The sequence below is a fragment of the Pteropus alecto genome, unplaced genomic scaffold (genome assembly GCF_000325575.1).
Source record: "Pteropus alecto unplaced genomic scaffold, ASM32557v1 scaffold65, whole genome shotgun sequence".
NCBI lineage: Eukaryota > Metazoa > Chordata > Mammalia > Chiroptera > Pteropodidae > Pteropus > Pteropus alecto.
The window spans coordinates 8,727,488-8,746,796 of NW_006439191.1; the positions used below are offsets into that span (position 1 = coordinate 8,727,488).

At 50.5% G+C, this 19,309-nt stretch overlaps 1 protein-coding gene and 1 pseudogene across 1 annotated transcript in view; both read right to left on the reverse strand.

Annotated features, from left to right (window-relative positions):
- The window catches only part of DUSP10 (dual specificity phosphatase 10), a 37,213-nt gene extending 17,995 nt beyond the window's left edge, over positions 1-19,218 (reverse strand). Inside the window, exons 1-2 of the mRNA XM_006916235.3 lie at positions 18,485-19,218; positions 15,483-16,336 (exon numbers count right to left, since the gene is read on the reverse strand). Coding sequence (XP_006916297.1) covers positions 15,483-16,293 — 811 coding nt within the window. The 5' untranslated portion in view covers positions 16,294-16,336; positions 18,485-19,218. The remainder of the gene's footprint in view (positions 1-15,482; positions 16,337-18,484) is intronic.
- On the reverse strand, positions 2,529-2,644 carry LOC112483319 (annotated as a pseudogene).
- Positions 19,219-19,309: the final 91 nt, after the last annotated feature.

Here is a 19,309-nt window from a genome sequence, read left to right on the forward strand (position 1 = left end):
TGCTGAGTATTTTATTTACGATCAGGAAGCCTGTGTTTCTCCCCTCTCTCTCGCTAGCCGTGAAACTCTGGGCCAGCTACTTAACCTTAAGGCTGTCTTACAACATGATCCTATCACAGCGCTTTTTCTTCAAACACAGGGGTTTCGTCATCTCTAAACGAGGTAACATTATGGGTGGTCTCGAAAGACAGACAAGGGCCTCGGAGTCTCCGGTCCTTGCAAGGCGAGAAGCTCAGGGGTACTACGTGAGAAGAGAATGCCTAATTTTTCGTGCCCCTTTAGGTGGTTCCGATAAACCTACTCTCTCTCTTGTAGAATCTGGGACCGACGCTGACACAGTTACTGTGAGTGGCAGGGAGGGCTGCCAGCGAGTTACCTGTCCCCAGCCTTAAAGCTGAGCCGCTCTGAAGGGCAAGCCTGGCACAGCGGCAGTCTGCCAAGCGCCCAGGGCTGGCCCCGGTCACCCAGAAATCAGGTCATCTCGGGTATTTCGAGAGACCTCTGTCATAACTCGAGAACACTTTCTGTTTCATTCCTGGTGTTCCCTGGTAAATGAATCTCCCCTTTGCAATAACTACAGAGCTTAAGTTTGTCTTTTCTTAGGAATGTGCCCTCCAAGGTGGCCCCAGGAAGTCCGGTAGGAATCCACTTTCTAGGAGCTGGTGACCTAAGACAGCTGCCCTGCCCAGGACGAGGGCCAGGCCTGAGCATGAACAGAAGGATAATGGTTAGCAAGATGACAAGCAAGAGACAGGGAAGGAGCCACCAAACCAAAAAGCAAAATAAAACACGTGGGGTCATGGTTTAAGAGTCCAAACGAAAGCCCCCCAAGAAAGGGCAATGGTGAGACGTGACAGGACACACACTGCGAAAGTAAGACGACGCGAATTATTTTAAAGAGAAAACACCATAAAACGCTCCTTACTCACATCATCACCGTCCACCAGCTTCCTCTAAGAAACTCAACCCCGACATCCGCATTTAGGAATCTCTGGTCACGAAGAGGGGCAGCACATATGTATGTTACCATCACTCACGTGGGGAGCAAGGAACTAAGGGACCCCAAGAGCTGCAGGCTGGAGGGCACTAGGCGTGGTGGTGTCGGAGGGACCCTATCTCCAGGCCAAGCCAGGCGGTCAAAAGCAGATGCTTGAAGACCGAGTCATTTTACGAGTCGAGAAGGTAGCTGGCCATCGTCACCAGGACACGGAATTAGAGGGACAAGCAAGTCAAGCTACTTAGTTTTCCCCATCGCCGGGCCACTAAAGCGTCGATCCAAACGAAAGGCGGTCCGTTCTTGTCACTGCTGTACGGTTCTTACTCTGCTGACACATGGTCAGCACAGACTCCACAAGTTAAGGGCACAGTCCCCAACAAGACTGCCACAAGACCAGGGTGCCCGACCACCCACACCTCTGACAATGGGCTACAAATTCTAAGATTTCCGTACCCCCTCAGTTTGGATAATTTACTAGAATGACTCAGAGAACTCAGGAGCACACTATACTTAATACCACAATTTTATGATAAAGGGTATAAATCAGGACCAGAACAAAGAAGAGACACGTAGGTCAAGGTCTGGACGGGTCCTGGACACTGAGCTTCTGTGCCCTGAGGACCTGCCACCCGCAAGCACATCGATGTGTTCATTCTTCAGGAAGCTTAGCTGAGCCCGAGTGTCCAGAGTTTTTATTGGGGTTTCATTACAAAGGCGTGATGGAGTCAGCCATTGATCATGTGACTGAACTCCATCTCCAGCCCTGCTTTCTTCCCAGGAGGAGATCAGGCTAATACAAAGCACCGCCCCCCCACACACACATGGTGTTGACCTTTGTGATAACCCACCCCATCCTGAATCATTTTATTAGCATAAACTCGGAGATGATTAGAAGTTACCTCCCAGGGACCCAGGACACAAGCCAGACACATTCTCTATTACAGGACAATTTCGTAGTGGTAAAGCATGAAGGCTCCAGAATCGGATAGCTCTGAGTCTGGCTTTCTGCTGTGTGACTTTAGGCAATTTACCTAACCTCTCTCAGCCTCGGTTTCTTCATCTAAAATGTAGGATTAATAATACTGTTATTACGGCCCATAGATGAGCACCATTTCGATCGAAATGTAATGCTAGCTACTATGTAACAAAAATGTTTTTCAAGTAACCATATTTTAAGAAGTAAAATGAAACTGGTAAAATTAATATTAATAATATGTTTTATGTCATGGACATGGACAATGGACTAGTGGTTACCAGAGGGGAGGGGGAAGGGGAGAGGTAGACAGGGGAAAAAAATTTAAATCAATTCTTCAATTAAAAAAATAAATACATACATTTTGTAAAATGATAATACACAAAAAAATAAAACCATTAAAAAATAAAAAATAAAAAAGTAATGTATTTTACGTGACTCAACATGTCCAAAATAGTATCACTTCAACACAGTATCAATAGTAAAACAATTATTAATAAAATATTTTACCTTCTTTTTCTATTTATTATGATTTTTTTTATTATTTATTATTAATTATGCCTACAGCACCTGGTCTTCCTAGGTAGTCTCCCATCCAAGTACTAACCAGGCCTGACCCTGCTTAGCTTCCGAGATCAGACATCGGGCTTGTTCAGGGTGGCGCGGCCATAGACCATGGACCGTGGCTTCACTGGGGCGTGAACCCAGGACCCTCTGCGTGTAAAGCAGACGTGCTCACCGCTCCACTGTGGAGCCGCGTCCATACCTTCTTGTTTTAGACAAAGTCTTTGGGATCCAGGAGGCATTTCACACATCGGCACGTCTCAGTTTGGACCAGCCCCACTTCAAGTGCCCCGTGGCCACGTATGAGTCGCAGCCACCACCCTGGACGATGCAGGTAGAGAGAGCAACTCGTGTGATCCCGTTATGCTCGTTACTACTCAGTGCCACCTCCTTCCCCGCTTTACACGTGGGAACTAAGATGGGTGCGCACACACGCAGAAGCGGTGACCAGCACCTTCGGTCCGAGGTGTGTGAGCCATCCACTGTCCAAGGTGCGTGCCATCCACTGTCCATCAGCTCCCAGCTGACTTCAAACAGCCACTCCCCTCGCAGGGGAAGCGACACCTCAGCTCAGAGGGGTGGTCCAGAGCGCGCTCTGACTCCCGCACTCTGTAGCCCCCCAACACACATCTCATACTGGCGAGATCAAGTGGCCTTGAGCAACGGCTCGCAATGGGAAAAGGCATCCTTAGAGGACCGGGCAGACAGATGGGGACACCTTGGGGAGCCCTGGACGGCTGAGGCCTGGGAGGAAGGCAACGTGCGGGGAGGAGCTTGGGATCATCGAGTCATGTGGAGCGGCCCCTCCTGGCCCCCTCTGGCCACCACCAAAGTCATCGCACAGCTACCAGCTAAGGGTTCCGAGCCGATGACCCCACCCCCCACTCCCTGGAAAAAGCTCTGCAGCGTAAATCCAGGAAAATGTCTCGGCCCTAGTAGATGATCGATTTCCAGGTGATTACTTAGGCGGCTTTGTGGCATTTGACTGTCAGGCCCCAAAGCACTCTCTGAGTTTTCTAAAACGAGACGGATGCTAACGTGAAAGCTCTGTCTCTTTAAGGGTGACCCCCACCCCCGTTCAGCTTCTCCCCACTTTTGCAAAGGAAAGCTGCCCATCACCTTCGATTCATTCAATTCATTCATTCTGCTGGGGTGGGGGGTGGGTTCCCAGCCACCCTCAAGGTAGCAAAGAAGAGGTTCACCTAATAAGGACAGACGAGTGCATTTTTACATAATACGCAAGATTAATAATAAATTCCATCCAATTCACATACTTTATCAAGGAAGACAAGCTAATTATCTGTCGGAGAATTAGCACCTATTTAAAGGGCATGTTACCTCAATTTAGCAAAAAGAGCTAATGGGAATAGTCTTTCCACTCTGACGGGCGTTTTTGACTGCGTTTGTTGAAGACTCAGGAGACGTCGGCACTGCCCTAAAACCCCAAGGTTTAAAAAAAGGTCGGGGGGGAGACACGAACACCAGCCACACAGCACGTGGCAGAGTGTCCTGCTCTTCCGTGGCGCGTGGAACGGCGGCCTTTCAAAGTGTCTTCCCAGCAGCATGAAGCGGGAGCGCCTCGCATTTACGAAACGAGGCGCTGGCCCTGCCAGATCTGTCCCTTCCACAATGGCTTCCGTTTCCAAGAGCGCTGAGCGCTGCCACCCTACACCCCCACCCTGCCCCCCGGCGCAGAATCTCGGGGCTGACAACGCAGACGCCTTAGGGGCTACGTGCTGCTCCCACAATCGGAGACCAAGGCTAACGACGTCCCTAAAAACTAATCGGTGTGATGGGGAGTTGGCTCTTGCATTCTGAAGAGAAAAGGAGGAATGAAAACGTGAAAGGAAATTAGGGTGAGTGGGGGGAAGACATTGATTGATTTAAGCCGTAGGTGGCCGGCCCGAGCCTGCTTTCCTCCATCAGGGGTGCAGAAGATTCGAAACAAGAGAATTCCTCAAGAGTCGTCTCTTTTAATATCAAAACTCTGGAAATCATTCTTGCTTCCTTAGTAGGCAAATTAGTTAAGTAAACTGTGATACATCCATAGAATAAGACATGTTATAACATTAAAAAAAAAAAAAAAAAATCTGATGACTATACAGGAAGCAAAAGTACGGGCCACATAAAGTGAAAATGAGTTTCAGTTTCTATATGAGAAATTCTGCAGAATATGCACATATATGGGTAAAGAATGAAGAGAATATGTAAAAATGAAACTAGGCCAGTCAGGGAGATTTGTATATCTTCTGGTTTTTTTTCTTTCTAAAATTTTCTTAATATTCCAACAATGGGTATACGATTGAGTCTTTGCTAAGACTTAATTTTATAAGATTTCCTTACATAGAAATAGAATACAATTTTCCAGTATGGCGCTGATTCAGTAAAAAGCACTGATGTAGTTATCCACGCCCGCCCCCCATCCAGAAACACTGGGTTTTTCCAAATCTTCAAACGAACAATCTGTCAAGCATGGAGGAATTTCTACTTACATTTCACCAGCGGCGATGTCAATTCATTTTACTAAACTATTTCACTCATGTATCCCTTGGATATAAACAGATAATGATGAATTATTATTTTAGACATTCAATGTTATAATTATGATAAAGTTTCAATAAACGGTAGCTATTATGTGTCTGGCATTGTTTAAAGTACTTGTACATATATTATCTAATTCAATCCTCAATTACTCCTGTAGGAAAAGTGTCACTACCCTCCCTGTTTTACGGATGAGAAAACTGAGGTGCACGAAACTTGATTTGCTCAAGTTCACGCTGCTAATAAGGGATGAAGGCAGAATTCACACTCAGCCGTCTGGCTCTAGAATCTGTGATGTTAACCTCTGCGCTCCGTCTGCTAGAGAGATAGAAACACAAAGCCGCAGACGGATGCACTGAGAGTCACTGAACGAGCCCACTACGAAGGTTAAGGGACAGAACTCAGGGAGAGACCGGGCCGGCGCCGGGCCCCACGGAATTGTGTATTTAATAACAACTCAGATACAAATCACAAGATTCTACTCCCACGGGGTTTGTTCTACTCCCACGGGGTTTTGTTTTGTTTTAAATGACTGATTTAGAGTCAGAAAACACGGATCCTGTGCCAGCTCTGCTACCAGTTGTTCACATGCTCTTGGCTGAGTAATCGGTCTCTACATCTGTACAATGGGACGGTTGAGGAAAAGCTCAATGATTCTGTCTGAACGAAAGTTCCTCCCAACATAGGCTTCCAAGGGTCCGTTCTGCTAGCCTTCAAGGGTGTCAACTCTTCCTTTTCCAGGGTCTGTCCCTGCCACACTCCCACAGTACCTGAGCTGTATTTGGCTTCAACGTTAGAAGGGAAGAAGAAAGATAAGGAAGGAGAAGAAAGTCCAAAGAAAAAAACAATATAGTATCGTTTCCACCCAATCAGATGTCTGTATACTTATCCCAGAGAATTAACTTTCCCAAAGAGTAATGGTCACCTACTGGAGATTCTTTCTTCATATACTTCAGGAGAGGGGAAAAACATCTATAGTAAATTAATTATCCATACTGATAGAATGGATAATAAATACAAGACACAAATGACCAAATGCTTTAGGGTATTAGAGTCTTTGGGAGGTAGTTAGACATATTCCTTCTTACTCATCATATTGAACTTGGCACCTGTCTTTCTTCTCACTCATCTGCTTCCCAGTCTAGAACGGGAGTAAGCACATTAACGTGCGGGAGAAGGCAGCATCGCCCTTGAACGCACGGGCTACCAAGAGAACGCATTCTTGGGTCTCCGCACTGAAGATGCACAGAGCAGAAGCAGAACAGCGCCGACCCCAGGCTCCGCCAGGCACGACGAGCTGAGTGACCGTGGATGAGTGCCTGGACCTCTCTGAGCCTCAGTTACTCATATGTTAAGGGAGAGTTATTATGAGATACAGTGCTCCAAGCACAGAGTTCGGTATATATTATGCATTGCATAAATGTTAGAGATAACTATACAATGTCCAAATGTTCCTGTAATCACTCTGTTACTCCTTAACAGCCACTGCCATGACCACCGTTCGAAGGTTCCAGAAGCTGGGGAATAATTCGAGCAGGGTTGTCAGAAAGCAGACGCAGAGAAGGCCACCCTTCTTAGCACTGAATTTTCAGTGGAGGACACACCAGAAAAAAGGGGTGAGGAGGCGAGCTATAACTCAGGGCATCACAGAGATGAAGCGCCCACTGGGACGAGACACACGGCTCACTCATAAACAAGCGCGTGGCCAGCCTGGGTGGCACTTGGGCTTTGAAATCATAGAACCGGGTTTCAGCTCTTGTTCTCCAGCTCGACTGGTTAGTAACACGGGGGCAATATTTAATCTGTTCCTCGGCCTGACATCTGTCAAGCTGGGGACCTGATACCTGTCTCAAGAAGTCGAGCTGAGAAATGAATGAGACACGTATATCAATGACAGCCCGGTGCCTAGCACAGGGAAAGCTCTCGGCAGCTATTAATTTTGTCCTCCTAACAATCTGGAAAATACTTCTCTAATTTCAAGGAAGATAGGTTGGTCAGTACATGTGGTTAAATGGTATTCTGCTGTCAGATTAAAATATCATTTCATGAGGACCATAAGACCATTCTTATAAAGTCTTATCATAAAAACGTGCTATTTTAATAAGGCTAGAAACACAACACCCAAGGAAATGTCCCTTAGGGCTTCAAGGAACACCCTCTTCCAAGTCTGTGTCTGCTACTATTATTTTGAGAGAGAAGCGGGCGCTCCGTGATAACGAATAATGATAACTCGCAGTCTTCAACACTGGAACTTGGACCTCAAGTTCAGGAGCCAGAAAGCTCTGTCGCTGTGACCGCGACCCTGAGCGTGCCCTCTGAACTCACACTGTTTTGTACTCTCTGCTCCCCCGGCTCTTCCTCCGTCTGCTCCCAATTTGTTTTTTCTCCTCACTGGCCGGTAGCAACAGCTGGTACTATTTAGCCCAGTGGTGCTGTACCTTGAGGCCATGATTCAAAGCATGTGGGATTATTTCTTCCATCGAATAAATATAAAGCAGTAAAGACCTGGATGGCGACGCTCCGATGCAAAGCCGTGACTGTCTCCTCACCTGGGGACACTAAATGGGACCAGCTGAGCTGACATTATAATGGGAGAGGTTTAAGCTCCTCAAAAGGAGGGGCGGCCTGATGCGAACACCTGGGGCCCACAGTCCCATCGACTGCGTGCTTCATTGAGAAATGGACAGCAGCTGCCTGCCGGGGGTGGGGGCCCAGCTCCGTGGTCATCAAAGAAAACAAAACCCTTTGTTGAAACACTCAGGAAGCGTTTGGCTTTGTCCCGTTTTCCATGAAATTCGAGTCTCAGAGGGTGAAAAAAAGATGAGCAGGCTTTCGCTGCAAATAAAACGTTAAGGGCACTACAGATACTTGGATGAATCCGCAAACTCTTTGCTTCCTGCTGGCGAACTACGCTGCCAGAGAGAGGGCATCAGGTCACAGCCTCCGCCTTACGTGAAAGCACCAGGTGACAGAGCCCACCTCCTCATCCAAAAGCACGGGCTCACGGTGCCTTTTCCTCTAAGTTCCATAAAATGTGCATCTTGCTGGAGTGAGGGAGTGAAAAATATATATATATATATAATTTTTTCCCTCCAACTTTTAAGTAATAACATGATACAGACATAACCTGCAAGAACAAAAAAATGCTAAATCTTCCTCTTGGTTTATGGATGAAACAGCCAAAGAGTCAGACTTCACAGTCAGAACGGATACGACATCGACTTGAACATAAAACGTACATTTTTAAGTGTTCTACAGTCAAATTCAGGCTGTATTCACACTCATCATGTTTTCCCCGCTCCGATTTTTCCGCAGTGTAAGTTCTACGACCTGGATGTGGCGTGTACAGCACCCAGAAACACCGCCAACGAAAACCTGCCCGAGAGGAACCCACGTGGGGCGGGAAGCGGCCCAGCTGTGAACGGCCGACGTGTGTTCGCCCAGCCCTGTCCCTCAGCGCGGTGTTTCATCGAACTTGCAAACTTTTTTTTTTTTTCCTAAGTAGGCTAAAACTTTGTTTTTGAAATGTCCTTTACATACATCGCTTGTTTGGTCAGCGTGTCCTTTTCACAGAGGCAAATCATCACAGGCTTTGTTCCCGCCCATGACATGCCCACAACTAGTGAGGTCCAAATGACAAAGTTCCACGCTAACACACAGAGGTGGAGTCCTGTCGGCCCTCAGGAGAGAGAGAATATATATTTCCTTTTCTATTAAAAACCAGCATATTTTTTTTTTAAGCCATCTCTTTTCGGATCAAGACTGTGGAAAAGAAATTCTGCTGGCCCATGAAGATGTGCTTAGCAGAGGCCAGGGGGACAGAAAGGACAGAAAGGCCAGACACCACGCAGACCTGTACTTCCCTCAGAATGACATTTCCTAAAGACGGACCGCTCCCCAAACAAGATTGTGGGTGCACGGCAATGAGGAAGACAAACGGGTGCATAGACTTCAAGCCAGAGAGGACTGTGCCCTGGATGGGTTCGCATACACACACATGCTCATTCCAGCATTTAGGGTTCTGTTGGCAGCTTCCCCAGCCCGAAGCTGCCCGGCGCGTAGAAGCCTTCGAAAGTATGCGTCTTATGTGTCAAAGGAACGAATCTTTGTTGCCCACAAGGCTGTGCCTCTGTGGAGGCCGCCCGACCAAAAAGCCGCTCGGAGCCTGGGATGCTCGGGTGCAGGAACGCACCTGGGACCACATCTTCTCTCTCTCCCTTAAACTGTCAAATCTGCGGGAAGATGGGATGAAATCGGTGTTCCCATTTGTCCCACATTTCTAGGACCCAGGTAAAGGGCAAAGTCATGAGCTGCTGGCCTCAAAAAATCTTAGATTTAGGTCCTTATAGTTCTGGACTGAAATCTGAAAATTCAACCAGAAAAGGTATCGATACTCAAAATGATTGATTATATACGTTATCTTATTTCATATCCATACGCTATATATTAGATACTGTTATCATCAGATAATAACACACACAAAAATCTATTGATCGGGCAAGACCCATTTTAGCACTAAGGACCAAGGCTCTACGATGAATAATGTGTATGACCTTGAACGGGTGATAACTCTTCTAGGCTCCGCTTCTACAGCTGCATCACGAGAAGACCAGGTCAGGACGAAGCTCTCAAGCCCGGCTGCACCGTTACAATCCCCGGCAAAGCTTTAAAGCTCCTGGGAAGCAGGCTCCTCCCCAGACCAACCGAATCAGACTCTCTGGAGCTGGGACATGAGCCTCAAAGGTTTCACATTGCCCGGCCGACCCCAGTGGGCAGCCTGCGGTGGAAACCACGGGCCCAGAGGACCTCGGAGGTCACTTCCTGTTCTCAAAAGTGAGTGAGATTCCTGAGTTCGAAAAAGGTGACATGGCCTCCCCTGGGGTTAGAATTTCCGCCTTAGTGTGTAGTGTATCCTCGACTGCCTACTTGGAGTAAACTGAGCATCACAAATCAACACACTTTTATGCCCAAACTGCTCCCCAGCAGTGCCGTGGCAGGGAGACCCTGGCTGCTGAGGACAGTCTGAGGGAGCAGAGCGGTTTCTGTTGAAAACTCACACCTCGCTCCCTCGGGTGTGTGTGCTCCCTCGGGTGTGTGTGCCACAAGGCTGTGGCAGAGAGTTCTCTGTTCCGAGATTTTGTCGCAACTCAAAGATCATTATCGTCCACTGCCAGGAGAGGAGTTTCCTGAACTTGTCCTTGACACGCCAGATGGTTAACTTAACCGATCTGAACTGGTAGCACCTAGTGGTTCCTATTTAGCTCCCACAGTGCTGTGCTTAGCACAGGGTGTCATCCCCCACCACACCAGAAAAGCCACACGCCTGATGTCAAACGTAAGAGGTTTCGAAAAGGCGTGGGGGTTGGGGAGCAGGGCCCGATTTATTGACAGCTGTCTATGTGCCAGATGCTTTATTTACGTTATCTCGGTTCATCCCGTGAGGTTGAAATTATCCCTGCTTTACAGTGGAAAAAACCGGGGCTCCGTGAGAGAGGCTGAGCTGCCCGAACATGCCTGCGGGTGGGCAGCGGAGCAGCCTGGGTTCGAACCCACGCCTAAGTGAGCTAAACTGTCCTCTGCCGAGCACACAGTGATTGGGGATCAGACGGAGCAAGAGCAGAGATGGTGGAGAGAGTTCACCTATCTCTTTTCACTTACATTTTCATTCGGAAGGAGGGCGGCCTCCTCAGAGCTCAGAGAGCACAGGCAGCTGTGAACCAGTTCACAGAACTCGCCTGAAAAACACGAGCCTGCCTTTCGATAACCTCCCTGCTTTTTCCTTCACAGTCCACCTCTTCACGGCCCAAAGCTTCAAGAACTTTCCAACATGGAGCACACGGCCACCTCCTTCCACCTACCCTTTTATAGTCAGACTGGTCCTTCATGCCCAAAATAAATCAGCCTGAGGAGAGGCCAGAGAAAGCAAAGCTTAATAGTTTTGTACTTTCATTATTAAGTTATGGGACATGAGCTGGACAGATTTACCATCACGTTTTTATAAATTCCCCTCCAAATAAATAATTCTAGGATAGGCCCAAATGACTCCGGCCTCTTGACCCAGCATGTTTTTGTAATTACTTGGCACTCCAACTGGATGCTACTTAAATTAGGCAACAGTCACCAAGTTATTTTTAGGCCATAGCAACACACACACACACACACACACACACAGAGCTACACCTAGCTTGTTCTTTGCACTCCTTTTGAAAAGGAGCGCAAGCTGTCTTTTTATCGGAACCACTAGTTCTGTTCAACCAATAGTAACAATAATATTAAGGTACATTTTGGGGTGCTTAGCAGGTGTGAGAAACTATTTAGAAGCTTCCACACGTTAATTCATTGACTTTAGGAAAACTGAACGATGAGAGAGCTACTGCTAGCATATTTTCTTTTCGTAAAGGAAGAAACTAAGAAAGTAAGAGATTAAACAGTTTCCTCAGTCAGGGGCCGAGACGAGGACTCAGACTAGAACTGCTGACCTCCCCCACCGCGGAGCTGATGTTCAGTACGCTTGGGTGGTAAACAGAGGCTCAGAATAACAATGGAAAGTTTGAGAATGTACATGTGCCCTCACGGCACCCCTGAAAGAAAGGAGGACGCTTTTGTCCGCCCCCCCCACCCCCCCACCCCCCCGCAAAACAAAACAAAGTAGAAACAGAAAACTTTTTCACAGTGTCTCTGACTTCTGAGCATCGCCACCGCTGTGTCGGCAAACTCAGCATGGCCACAGGTGTTTACCGCGGGGCCCACGTTGTCTGCGGAAGAAATGCCACCCATGTGGCTCATTTCAGGAGCCCCACTGGAGAGTCTGACAGTATGAAAACCGAACCCCGCATGGCATCGAACGTTCTCTGTGGATCGGCCTCCTGAGCCGACTTTCTTCTCTCCTACCCCTGTTCCGCGGTGAACGCTTCTGGTACCGAGGTCGGCCTGCCGGACACTGGAGCAGACAGTCTCAGTTTGGTGACAGCACAGAGGGAGCACAGGCATGGACCCTGACATACCCCTGTGGAAGCGGGAGCTACAGACACCCCCAAGGGAGGGCAGCCTCCCAGGAGACCTGACACCAGTGAGTCAAAGTGCAATTCTACATTCGAAAAACTCTCAGAAATGGGCCCGCGATACTCCAGTATTTAAGAGTGCAAATGTTGGCCACGCTATACTATAAAACGTCCCGGCCTTATTACTTTTCAAGCATTAAGTTGAAACATGAAACATATTTACATACATTAAAATGTTGTCTATACTATAAAACATTTCAACCAAAAATAGAAAAGAAAGCAAATAGAGACAATGACTGTGGAATCTGGCGGTGGGTATATGGGAGCTCGTTAGAGTCTTTTCTACTTTTCTAGTCGAAAATTTTTCCAGTGAAAGTTTTAAAGGCACAGACCACCTTTAAGAAGGAGGCCGCAGCAGCACATCCTGTCCTACGTAGGCAAACGATGAGTTAGTTCCCTGAGCCCCGCCGTGCTAAAAAGAGAGGGAGCCTCATAAACATCAAAGTCGGGAGCTCTCCCCACAGAAGACCCGGAATCGCCTCGTCGCCTTGAGTGTGGTCAGAAATGTCACAGGTCGACTTGGGAGAAAACAAATTATAATTCTTTCAAAGATTTTGCAGATCCCTGAACACGTATTCATTTCTCCAGGTGGAGAGGCGGCGTGGGTCTGATGCCATTTTTTTTTTTTCTTCCTCCAGAAGATGAGGATGAAACATGCATTCTGGCACAGGTCACCACGGGGAGGGGACTGTAAATGAGAGCGGCAACTTAATCTCAGGGGCACCTGTGCCTCTGATCACTTTCTTCCCAACCTGACACAGCGTGACTAAAACGGTCACTGAGCAGCCGTTCTCCTTGACAGGCAGCGCCAGAAACGGAGAACGTGGCATGGACACGGGGCGACATGAACCTTGGAGAGCGACGGTAGCAACCAGTGTTTACAAACATACGCCAGAGGACCAGGTGAGCCGGCCATAAATCACCCGAGATGGTAGTGAAATCTCTGAAAATAAATTAATGAGGCCATGGAAGTGGCTCCTTGCTACCTGCCCCCCTGACCCCGGCACCCTAGCTTTCCTGCGAAAATCACTCATTCCAAAATGGCACTGCTACCACGCCTGCTAAAATAAAAGCTGACGTCACCAAGGGCGGGGTTTGCTAAAATAAAGCTCGGCGGAGAAGCCAGGCCAGCATGGAGGGTGTGACCCGCTCGGGAGACCAGGAGAAGCTGCTGGCCATGGCTTCGGCGAGAGGCCCCCCGTTCTTCGCCTCGATGCTGCTGTAGCATCGACCTTGGGTTCGCTCCGACGGAAGGGTTTCTAGGGCATCCTAATATCGATCGCTTTCTCTTCTGTCCCATCTTGGTCCCCATTTTAGGCCATTCCCCCCAAAAGAGACCAAAATAATAATGACGATAATAATACATAAAGTAGATTCTAGACCCTTTTGCTCCTAGACTACGTATTTTCAACCAAACTCCCAAATATTTGAAGAAAAAGCCCCCAGGGCTACCAGTAATCCAACCTCTACCACCAGCGAGCGCGTCCTCCGGGCCGACCGCCGCTGTGTGTCACCAACCCGAAAATGACGAGCCCTCGGAGCGGCCGCCCAGGGCGCCGGCGTGAGGTCAGCGGCCGGGCCGGCCCCGCCCCCGAGACAATCCTACTCACTGACGCCGCGGAACCAGCCGGGGCTGCCTGGACTCTGGCTGCATCCATAGGAAAGGGGGACAGGAGCCCCACTTGCCATCAGCAGCACCCCGGAGACTCATTTCTCAGTGACTGAGAAGCTGCCCCCATACGTGACAATCCCACTGCCAAACAGAAGGCAGCATCTACAACTCCTCCTGATCACCACGGTCATCTTAACGGGCATCATTTGATGCCCATCCTCAGATCGCACAAAAGGCCTGCATTTTCTCAATAGGGTCGACTCTGCACGAACAAGAAAGACCATCGAGACCGTTGGCGACCCTCTCTCTTTGCTCCCCAAGACAGATGGTGACAAGCGGGAGATGTGTAGGTTCTATTTTCTCATCCGAAAAAGATCATGGTGAGAAAACACTAGCTGGACAGACCTACTGAGAATCACTCAAAGTCAAGCGAACAAGAATAGAAAGAAATGAGATTCAGAGCCACACAGAGGAAATCTGAGCCTACCTGGAACCCCAAGAAGACCCACAAACGACAACCCAAACATGCCCGGATGGTGCCGGAGCTCTCTGGACACGACCTCCATGATATTCTCATTCCCACTGACAAAAGGCACGATGTGTCACTGGGAAGTCGGGAAGGGGAGTGGCAGAGCTGTCTCACAAAGGCCCCACGGCTAACTCGCTCACCTCGACGGTCTCTTGCAACTTAAACATGCAAGGTGTTCAAGGAACCCTCAGTCAACGCACCTCAGGAGACGGGCTGGCGATGCGGCCCCGACTCTGTGCCGTGGCTCAGAACAAAAAAGACGAGAAGAAGGACGATGACGACCTCTCAGCACTGCCACCGCCGGACAGAAGACACTCAAGAGGAAGACCGGGGTGCAGGGCCCGAAAAGACAGCATCTGGGGTACAACTGGGATGGACACCGGATGGGGACACCAAATGAGGGGCTCAGAGGACAGTGGGTGATTAATTCCTCGTGCCCCGGCTTGGCCACCGTGACTGCGGAGTTATCCTGCACTGAGCATACTGGGGAAAGTGACCCCCGCCCCATCTGGGAGAAGCCAGGGTGCCAACGGTTCCCAGGTGAGGCCAGAAGGAATAATGCGTCCGGCAGCGTTTCATGAGAATGACTGTCCCCTTAGAGTTCCGGCAGAGAAACACATGTTTGAGGTCAACTCACACCTTCTGTGGGGCCTTAGAACAAGGATCTCTGTCCTTCATGAAGGTCACTTTATGAACCACAGAAAGTCCAAGCCGGTCAGAGAGGAAAGAAAGAGGAAGAATTTCCTCAGAAAGAACTGGCACCTGTCCGTTTACTCGTAGGTCTCTAGAGGTGCCACTTCCTCCATCCCATCCACTTCGGTTAAGTCTGAGCGACTAGAACTTTCCAACTAGTGACTGGTTAGACTAGAGCTGCCAGACCAGGCGTGACTTGACACACCATCTGCAGCTCCAAAAGCCCCTTGCAGAAAGATGAGGAAAGTCTCAGGGAGGTGAAATGACTTGCACAATGCAAATTAGAGTCTGAATCTGGACTACAAGCCGAAGCGTCTGGCTTCCAGGTCAGCCTTGCGAGATTCCTCTCGCATAACCGAGAAAGGGCACGGCCGGGCAGACAACAAGAAGGAGGAGGTCTGTTTCGGCCTTTGGTAGCCAGAGAAAGGAGCATGCTGGTACTTCTAAGAGAAGACCCCAAGCGAGCCCAGGCTGACGAGGGGTGTGCCGGGGCAGGGGGCGGGGGGCATTACCTTTCAACACCAGGGGTTCTTTGCCTTCTCTCTTCAGGGACTCGAGGACTATGTGGAGTGGCTGGGTGGGCATCACGCGGCTCGGCTCATTGGTGTTCTCATCGTAGACTATAATTTCTTTGGAAAAGATCCTCTTGAAAGAGTCCTTCCCTTCCCTACAGGAGATCAGGTCCAGGACGGCGATCTTGCCCTGCTGCAGCCTGCGCCGGCTGATCTTGTCGGCACAGTTGATGTGGACAGCTCCCTGGATGTGGCTCTTGTTGTATTCCATGAAGGGCCTGCAGTCAATGATGACGGGGCCCTGGTGCGGCAGGTGACTCTTGCTGAACTTGGTCATCTTCTTCGCCAGGTCGTTGGGGTAGATGATTTTGATGCTGGCTAGCTGCTTGGGGGTCCCCGACATGGGGCTGCCCACCCCACCCGAGGGACTTAAAGAGCCTGCGTTCTCATTGTTGTTGACCATCTGGGTGGCAGGGCAGGTGGTGGAGGGTCCGAGGGCGGTGTTGGCGGAGCCGGCGGCGATGGCTTGGGTTTGGGCCTGGTTGTCCTTGTCGTAGGTGGCCACAGTGCAGCAGCTGGCACTGCTGCACCCACAATTAAGGGAGCGGGCAGAGCCGCTGGATGAGGGCATATACGTCAGATTCGCAGCCTTTAGGGACACGACGGTGGTGGCGATGACAGACGGGTGGCTGTTACTGCCTGGGGCGGCAGAGCCAAGGTAGCTAGAGTCTAAACAAAGGTTGAGATCTTGAGGCCGGACGGGCCTAGACAGCGCTACTACTACCCTGTCGTCTAAAGGAGATGGAGGCATGAGGAGGCCGAAAACTGGCAATTCAAGAAGAACTCAAGACAGTCTGTAAAGAAGGGGAGGGGGGGAAAGAAAGAATGAAGTCACGTGACACAAAAGGCAGTCCGATCCAATCCCTAGGAGAGGGCTTTGCACCCCTCTGGGCAAAGTCGTCCTACGCGCCCTCTCTCGTGCCCCGCTTGAAGCTCGAAACCCCACTTCACAGATTCGAGAGGATGTCAACTAGAGGACCCCGTCTCCTTGGTCACTAAGACTAAGGGTAAATGTATAGTCTGCGCAAATGATGATGAGTGACCTCTCTCGGACCTGCATCAGAGTTCAGTCGTGGAGCAGGGAAAAGCACAAAGAATGAGAAACGCCGAAGACAGAGAGGAAGGCTCTTCAGAGGCACCGATCTGAACCTCACCTCCTGGGCAGAAGGGTACCGCGACCATCTGAGGAAGACCCACTCGTCCGCCCTTGCGTACCTTCCATGTCATCCCTAAGGCAAAGGCAAAGGAACGACCAGGACCGCTGGCAGGGCTCACGGAAATACCCGGCAGCTAAACACACATCAGGGGCGATGTCGACTTTCCGCAGATCAGAGTGAAAGTGTCCCCCTAAGTGAATCTCTCTGACAAGGAGCTATTCTTGCTTTCCACTCGACCGAGTCCTCTGAAAAGCTCGGCGCGGTCATGTTAAAACCCCCATGTCTCCTCGTAGCCTCTCAGAAATTAATCTGCATTTCTCCTCTCCTTACAAACCGGTGTCCTAAAACGAAGCCTCGAGGCAAGCGGCCAGGTCTGGAAACCCCAACCATGGCAGATCCATGACCTTTGCTCCCTTGCCGTCCCCCCTCCCCCAACCACGCCTGCCTTTAAGGGAAGGACCACTTCCACTCTCCTCCGGGGAGGCACAGACTATGCGTCCTAGAGGGTCCCTTGACCGGAGGCGGGCACCGTGCATAAGCTTTCAATCCCACACAGATATTCCCGCTCTTCAAATAGAGGAATTCCAGAAAGATGACTTCCCCAACAGCCCATCCCCGTGAAAGGGGACAGTGAAGTGTTGCCCACGGGATCTACCTCTTGTCTCATGAGAGGGTGCCTGCAAAGGGACAGTTCCTTCCTCCCCGTAGGCACGGGGACACTCTACCACCTGGCCCTGCTGGTTCCTATCCTATTAGACATGTACACAGAAAAGAAAGCAGACCCCACGCAAGAGTCACTCGCCTAAAAGAACTTTGAGATGTCTGGAAAAATGTCATCTATCGTTTGTCTACACACGACCGTCACCATTCTCTGACACAGAGCCCAAGTGCCACAGGCGGAATCCACACACGCACGCGTGCACACACGGGCTCGCGTCCATCCCATTCGGAGGTCCCCAGGACTCAGGTTTCTGTCAGCCACCTCTGGATGGGCGCAAGGATCCAACCCCTGCCCTCCCTCCCTCCCTCCCTCTTTCCTTCCCTTCTTTGCGTAGTATTTTTTTGAAGAGCAAGTACTCTTCCAGAAGCTGTAACTGTTTCCCAGCCGGACCAAGCGGTCAGAGTCTTTGCTATTGTGTTACCTGGTGGGGTAAACCCCAGGGCCAGCGGTCCATTTCCCGGCAGAGGGACACATGAGCGGGTTCGCTGAGACACCAGCTCAGACCCCCGCCTCCGCCCAGAGCGTGCGGCTCACACACACGCACGGAGTGTATAAAGGGATCTGCAGCAGAGGGTCGGGCGTGTATACTGCCCGTGAAACCATCCCAACCGGCCCAGGAGACCTGCCGGAGAAATACTGAGCCATCCCCTTTCCCTCGCTACTGGTCCTTCCGCCTCTCAGCAGAGGCTGGGAAGAAAATTAAGCGGTCAGAGAAATGCTCCTTCCCCACTCCCGGAGCACCCGACATCCACCACCCCCACCCCCCCTTTCGCAACACAGAGCACTAACAAGCCCCAGGCATTTAAAACTGCCGCAAAGCATCCCAACAAACCTCATTTTTTCTTCGCCCGACATCCAAATAGACTGCAGGGAGAGTAAATGCACAGGGCAGCAAGAGCCAACAGCCGGAACGCTATAATCTCACCTGCTGTGGCTCCCCGAAAGCATCGCCACACACACACACACACACACACACACACGCACACACATGCACACACACGAAGACACACACACCGCCTTACACTCCTTGGCTCTCAGGAGTAACCGCGGTGACTTCCACTTACTTCACAAGTAAGCGTGGCCCTCCACCATCTGGCGCTCCGCTTCAGTACGGGTTCGCACATTCAGCCCCCATTCACCGGGCTTCATTGATCTCCAGCAGCAACATAGTTACTTTCTCTTTTGCCACACTGTAAATGTAAGGTTCTGAGGGGGCGGGCCGGCTGCCGACCGACGGCGCGTTCGGCCAATAGGAATCCGGAGAACGCGGACCGCTACCTCACAGCAGCCCGCGGCCAATGGGCGGCCGGAGGAGGAGGAGCCGGGGGCGTGGCTTCGTCTCTTTAAGGAGGGTTGATGGGACGCCGCGCTGGGTCCCTGGTGTTATAACACGGGCGGTGATGTCATTGGCAACCAATCAAAAACTTAAAAGGGCCAGCCGGGGCCCGCGCGGAGCAGCTGCTCTCTATTTACATGTAAACCGAACCGGCAGGATGCAGTTAACCCTTTCCGGGGCTGAATTGTCAATGGCTGGACTCGCCGCCTCGCCTACAGCGGGCTCGCTCCACTTGACCGGATCCCCTTGCGCCCCTCGCCCGGGGACATACCACGCTGTCTCTTTATTTTTCCTTCTCTGGACGGATGATCAAAAGTGTCAGAGTAACTTTCTAAAGGCGAGAGACACGGAGAACGGTCACGGTGCCCAAGGGGAAAAGCCCGTTCCCCGAGCGGTTCGAGGTGACTTGAACTCTGCCCCCGGGTTCACGGACATCGCCGGGCCTCCTGCGCGGGGACCGTCGTGGGCGCGCAGCCTGGGGCACCGCTTCTCCGACCCGCGGCCCCGGGCCACGCGCTAGGGGCCTGGGCTCGGGCGCAGCTGTCCGGCGGCC